Source organism: Chrysochloris asiatica, unplaced genomic scaffold (assembly GCF_000296735.1).
Source record: "Chrysochloris asiatica unplaced genomic scaffold, ChrAsi1.0 scaffold00067, whole genome shotgun sequence".
In the NCBI taxonomy this organism is placed as follows: domain Eukaryota; kingdom Metazoa; phylum Chordata; class Mammalia; order Afrosoricida; family Chrysochloridae; genus Chrysochloris; species Chrysochloris asiatica.
This window is the reverse complement of record NW_006408585.1, coordinates 10,055,689-10,062,549: the sequence shown is the minus strand read 5'-3', so window position 1 is coordinate 10,062,549 and position 6,861 is coordinate 10,055,689. Positions and strand designations below refer to the sequence as shown.

At 40.2% G+C, this 6,861-nt stretch overlaps 1 protein-coding gene across 1 annotated transcript in view; it reads right to left on the bottom strand.

The window, feature by feature from the left end:
* LOC102828422 (chromosome unknown open reading frame, human C14orf37) overlaps positions 1–6,861 on the bottom strand; it is a 174,900-nt gene that overhangs the window by 144,764 nt on the left and 23,275 nt on the right. The window contains 2 exon segments of the mRNA XM_006864606.1: positions 869–1,081; positions 3,633–3,875. Of these exon segments, the coding sequence (XP_006864668.1) occupies positions 869–1,081; positions 3,633–3,875 (456 nt within the window).

Sequence of the window (6,861 nt, the reverse complement as noted above, 5' to 3'; positions counted from 1 at the left end):
GCGGGAGAAAGATGAGGCTTTCTACTCCCGTAAAGATTTACACCCTTGGGAACCCTGTACAGGGTCGCTATGGGTCGGAACCGACTCGACGGCACTTCACAACAACAACAACATGTTAATGAGGTCATACTGAAGTAGGGGAGGTTCTAAAGCTAACTCCTTCTGGTTGACATCTCATAAGAAGAGCAGATATACACAGAAACACAATGCATCTATAAGCCCAGGAACACAAAGGGTTGTTGGCAGCCACTAGAAGCTGAAAGAGAAAAAGAAAGGCCTTTCCCTAGAGCCAACACCCTGAATCCACACCTGTCCTGGTGTCGTGCTGTAGGATAAGTTGTTGTTGTTGTTAGGGTTCATCAAGTAGGTACCAACTCATAGAGACCCTATGCACAAAAGAACAAAGCACTGCCTGGTCCTGGGCCAACCTCACAATTGTTGCCAGGCTTGAGCCCACTGATGCTGCCACTTTGCCAATCCATCTCGCTGGGGGTCTTCCTCTTTTTTTTTTTGGACCCTCCACCTTACCAAACATGATAGCCTTCACCAATGTACTGGACAACTAACTGCAAGGTCAGCTGTTCAAAACCACCAGTCGCTCCTCAGAAACCCTATACAGAGTCGCTATGAGTCAGAACCAACTCAACAACACTTAACAATAACAACAGTCTCCTGAACTGTGAGAAAATAAATGTCTATTCTTTGAAGCCATCCATGGGTGGTATTCTTTGAAGCCATCCATGGGTGGTATTCTTTGAAGCCATCCATGGGTGGTATTCTTTGAAGCCATGGGTTACAACAGCACTAGCAACCAAGATACTCAGTTGCTCAATCAGTCTTAGAAAAGATCCCATCAAAGCATGGATACCTTCAGATTCAAGCTGGTCCAGGCCATATGTGGCAGCTGTACTAACACGACTAACAGATGGAACAATGGTTCTTCTCTCAGAGGACACCTCAGAAGCAGGAAGTACTAGGGAAATGCTGGCCATCTCCTCCATTATGCCGGGGAGGGTCACTGGAAAGCCCAACACTGGCGTGAGCAACTCCCCATTTGGGCCCGTGACTGTGTCCATTAGTTCTGTCAAGAAAAGACATGAATTGACCCACAAGGTGATCATTATGGGAAATGCAAACTGTGCTTTCACATCGTATGCAAGAAATGATTCATGAAACCATTATCTTATATGCTCATACAATAAGTCTGTACCTAGACCAGCTCCCCTTAAACACATTGCATTAATCCAGCTATCTAAAATAAACACTTTCTCTCCTTGCAAAAAATATATTGGCTTAAATCAGAATTTTAAAAAATCTCTGACCTTCCATTCATTCTGTTTACAATATTATGGATTTTGCAGGGTTTTATATAACTTACTACCAAAAGCATCAAATTTAACAAAAATTCATTAAATTATATGCCAAGAACTATTTTTGAGAAAACCAAGTGTCTCTGGCAAGGTCAAGATAAATACTAAGAACCTAGATCTGTCTGAAATGTGTTCAATGTCAAAACAGTCCAATTTAGCCCCAGGTATTCCCAAGTCTCCAGAATCTTCAACAGTTGTAGTTGCAAATGTGGTAGATAGTTCAGAACTTCTTGAGGTAATTTTTAAAATACACCCCTCCTCCTCCAACTTAGTGAACTAGCATCTCTTTGGCAGTGAAACCTGAGAAGCTGTATGTTTAAAAGCTCCCCAGGACATGGATTCACAGGATCTCTCATGCATTGTTGGTGGGAGTGAAAATTGGTGCAACCACTTTGGAAAATAGTTATACATTACCTCCTAAAGTCGAACATTAACAATTTCACTCCCAGGTACATATACTCGAATACCCAAGAGAAATTCCTAGGTACAATCAGTGAAGAACACGCAAAAGACTATCCCTGGCAATAATGTTCACAATAAACAAACCTGGAAGTGACTCAAAAACAAATGAACAGAGGAGTAGACAAAGACTGGATGAATAAATGTAATCTAATGGGTGTTAATGGTGTGGCACTGTGGGTTAATGTGCCAGACTGCAAAGCCATTTGAACTGCAAAGTTGGCAGTTCAAGCTCACCAGCTGCTCCTTGAAAACCCTATACAGGGTCGCTATTGGTCAGAACCAATTCGACAGCACTTCACAACAACAACAACAACAATTGGTTTTCATAGTTGAATATTATACAGAAGTCAAAATATTTGTCATATAATAGTAAACAAGAAATTAAGCAAGGCAATGATATCTAAGTTATAATATCCCTTCTATAAGTTATACACAGCTATAATTTTAAGATATCTGCTTTTAAAGATATGTACTGCTATGATGTTGTAGGATAAAGCAATGGACCCCAAGATCAGTTTGAACCACAAAGTTGGTGATTCAAACATGTCAGTTGCTCCTTGGAAACCCTATACATGGTCACTAAGAGTCGGAACCAACTAGATGGTACTTACCAACAACATACCAAAAACGCACTCCTATAGAGTTAATTCTGACTCATGTCAACCTTATAGGATAGACTAGAACTGCTCCATAGGATTTCAGAGGCTGCAAATCTTTACGAGAGCAGCCTCATCTTTCTCCCAAGGAGCGGGTGGTAGGTTTGAAGCGCCAACCTTGCAGTTAGCATCCCGATGCTTAACTCATGGCATCACCAAAGCACTTTAAGAATAAATATAGATGTGAAAAAAAAAAAAAAAAAGGAAAAGGAAGTCAAGAAAATGATAAACACAAGATTCAAAATGATGGTTATCATGGATTGACATGGGAAGATTCAAGAGCCTAGATTTTTGTGATGGAGGCAGAATTGAATATTTATTACATTGTTAAAAACAATACAACAAATCATTAAAAGTCAGCCACACTCGGGTTAATGAGACACAGCCAAAGTTCCAAAAATATAATACAGCCATCCCTCATTATTCTTGGTTTCTACTGTTTGCAAATTCACCTACTTGCTAAAATTTATTTGTATCCCCAAAATCAATCCTTGCGGCACTTTCCCTATCATTCATGGACACACGCATACACAGGGTGGTGGAAACATGAGTCACTCAACAGCATACTGTCCCAGCTGAGATCAAACAAGGCTGGTTGGGTAGTCCTTGATTCAGTGTTCACCTAGACTCTGGGGAACATAACCACCGAAAATAATGAGAAGCCATTGTTCCATACAAGTGTTTTTTTAAATACCCAAGTGATTCTGAAGACTGAGAACCTCCCTGTCCTCAATAACTCAAGAGCTTTTGGTGGCTGTGAACAGTATTTCAAATCCTTATAATAGCCTATAAAGCAGGTGGTATTTAGTGATGAACAAACCAAGGCTTAGAGAAATTAAGAAAGTTGGTTGAGGCCGTAGTACCAGCATGGGACAAGTTGGGATTCAAACCCAGGTTCTTGTTAGTTTTACCTCATCCTCTGACTCCTACCAACCAGAGTTGCAAACTAGGAGAGTTGTCAGGTCTGGCTGCACAAAACTCAGTGGTAAGCCATCCAAGAATTTTTACTTAAAAGAGAGATTTCCCATCTTTCCTGTTCACCCTCCAGATGAGATAGATGTATGTGCAGCTCTCATTCTATTCCTGTCAGCTCACAGCAAAGGCCCATTCCCAAAACACTGAAACCAATTCCTGCCTTACAGACCTTGCACAGTGGGCGTAACTTCCAAAGACAAAGGTAGGGTTGTAGATGATGCCAGAGGTTCCGATCTTCTTAATAGCTGAGTAACACCAGGCACACCTGACATGGATGAGGGAGACTCTGATCCTTCCTCAGTCTCACCATTTCCTCTGGTAACCTCCAGGACCGAAATCTGTTCCTGTGTCACCAATGATAAAGTGGCTTCTGCTTCTTGAACAGCTGTTGTCATCTCTTGAGTGGTAATGTCTTAAGAGGGAGGAAACAATATTTTTAAATAGATCAGATCTCTATACCTTCCGAAGTCACTGTATAATTAACAAACTAGAGGATGAAGAGCAGATAACTATGTCAGGTAATGAAAAAGGAGAGAGCGCTCAGAAATCAAATGCCTGTAAATACATGTTTTCATTGTTGCTGCTTTCATTTGCACTTAGCTACTAACCTAATTAGGAGCTCTGTTAGCGTAGTGGTTACGAATCGGGCTGCCAACCTCAAGGTCAGCAGTTCAAAACTACCAGTCGTTCCGCGGGTGAAAGATGAGGCGTTCTGCACTAGTAAAGATTTACAGCCTCGGAAAACCTGAGCAGGGTCACTATGAGTCGGAACAAACTCCACGGCACATAACAACAACAATTAACCTAATTAGAGTTAGAGTTCTAAGTCCATTCAAAACTCAGATACCTCAGCAGAAAAGCTGCTTTCATTTTTGGCTGCTTTCATTAATATTAACAAACAAACAAACAAACAAGAATTCCAAAACAAAACAAGATCAACAGCCAAGCTACCTTTCAGACGTATTTGAATATTAATATAATCAATCTGCTAGGAAGCAAATGATGCCTAAGTTACACTAGAAAATCCTCAGAAGCAATCGCATATATTATTTTTAACGTTGACATTTCTCAAGGAGAAAAGGAAGTTAGCATTTTCAGATATTAAGAATAATAATTACAATTATTAATGTTTACTGCGCTCCCATTAGTTGTATGGCATGCATTTTATTTATAGTTATAAATAAAATATTTATCATATTTTATTCTCTATCTGCACTAATACTATCCCATGGAAGGTGTATGACACAGTAATCAAGAATGCAAGAAACTAGAGGCAATTTATCTGAGTCTGAATTCTGGCGGCCACTTACTAGCTCTGTGACCTAAAACAAATTACCTGGGCCTTAAGATAATAATAGTATCTATCTGATTGAGATGTTATGAAGATTAAATTAGAGAACACTTAGTACAAGACTGTTGTTGTTGTGAAACCTGTATAGGGTTTCTGAGGAGCAGCTGGTGAATTTGAACCACCAACATTGAGCTTCAGCACATTATCCCACAGCAACACACCAGGGCTCCAGTACAAGACTGTTGTTGTTAAGTACCGTGGAGTCGACTCACAGCGATCCTGCACAGGGTTTCTGAGGCTGTAAATCTTTACAGGAGCAGAATGCCTCAGCTTTCCCCCACGGAACCACGGGTAGTTTCAAACTGCTGACTTTGCGGTTCGCATCCTGATTCGTAACCACTATGCTACAAGAGCTCCTTAGTACAAGACTGGTACTTGTTAAATATTCAATGAGGGGAAAAAAAAAAAAAAAAAAAAAACCATTTCCATCGAGTAGATGCCAACTCAGAGTGGCCCCAAGTGTGTCAGAGTAAACCATGCTCCACAGAGCTTTCAAATGCTGACTTTTTAGAAGTTGATCTCCGGGCCTTTCTCCTGAGACATCTGTGGATGGACTCAGAACTCCAACAATTAGGATAGCAGCCAAGCCCTTCAGTCATTTGCACCATCCTGGGAACTCCAATAGGAGTCCTGGTGTGGCGCTGTAGGTTCAGTTACTGGACTGGTAACTCCAAGGTCAGCAGTTCAAACCTACCAGTCGCACCTTGGAAACCCTATAAAGGGTCGCTATGAGCTGGAACTGACTCGATGGCACTTAACAACAATAACAACTCTATCCTTATTTTACAGAATAACTGAAATTTAAAGAAGTTCAGAAACCTGCCTAAAGCTATATAGCCAGATTCTTAATCACTAAGCTATATAGCCAGATTCTTAATCACTAAAGCTATATAGCCAGATTCTTAATCACTAAAGCTATATAGCCAGATTCTTAATCACTGTGCCAACTTAGAAATCACTTGCAGTGGCCTCTGTAAAAGGTTTGCATTTGTTTTATTTTGTTTTTATATTTTATTTTGCTGTTGTTGTTACTGGGAATATACACAGCAAAACATACATCAATGCAACCATTTACACAAGTACAACTCAGTGACAACAATTCCATTCTTCAAGTTGTACAGTCATTTTTCAGCTTCCTTTCTGAGTTGTAACTCAACAATTAAGCATAAACTCATTGCCCACTTCGGTTTCTACCTAATCTTTTGAAATGCTGTTGTCACTTCGGTCCCATTTGTTGCTGCTGCTGTTGTTGTTGTTGTTGTCAAGTGCCACTGAGTCAATTCATAGCAACCCTCTGTGGTGTGACGCTAAAGAATAAGCACTGGTCCAAAAGGTTGATATGAACCACAGGGTTGGTGGTTCAAACCCACCAACTGCTCCATGGAAACCCTATACAGGGTCACTATGAGTCAGAACCAATTTGATGACACTTAACAACAGCAATACAGTGCTTCCATGGCTGTAAATCTTGTGGGAGCCTCAGCTTCTGTGGAGTGGCTGGTGGGCTAAACTGCAGACAGCTCAGTGTTTATCTTACGGAGCCGCAGTGCTACCTCTTGATCCCATACAGATCTTAAAAGAGTATAATGCTCAAGGCACACATTTTTTTACTAGTCAAGCTAAACTATGGTTTGGTTTTAGAAGTCTTCAAGGGATATTTTTGGATTAAGCTTTATAGATTATCTCAGGGTAATAGTTTAAGAGTTTATCCAGCCCTGCATTTGTTTTTAAGTAAGAAAGGGGGATGAAATCAACCCATAGCTATCTATCATAGGTCTACTTTCTTTACAAGATTATAATCCTCTCAGATGCCTTATTAAAGACCATAACGATGAAGATTTGCTTCCTTCTTAGAAAGTTACATTAGAAATTTCAAATACTGAGTCACTACTAAAACCTTAATTTCTAAATGATCTTAACTAGTTCTAAATACATAGTCTATTAGCAAATACTTAAATTATACAATGGAGGTGGTAAAGAAAAGTATTCTAGCGTAGTGGTTACGAATCGGGCTGCTAACCTCAAGGTCCACAGGAGAAAGATGAGG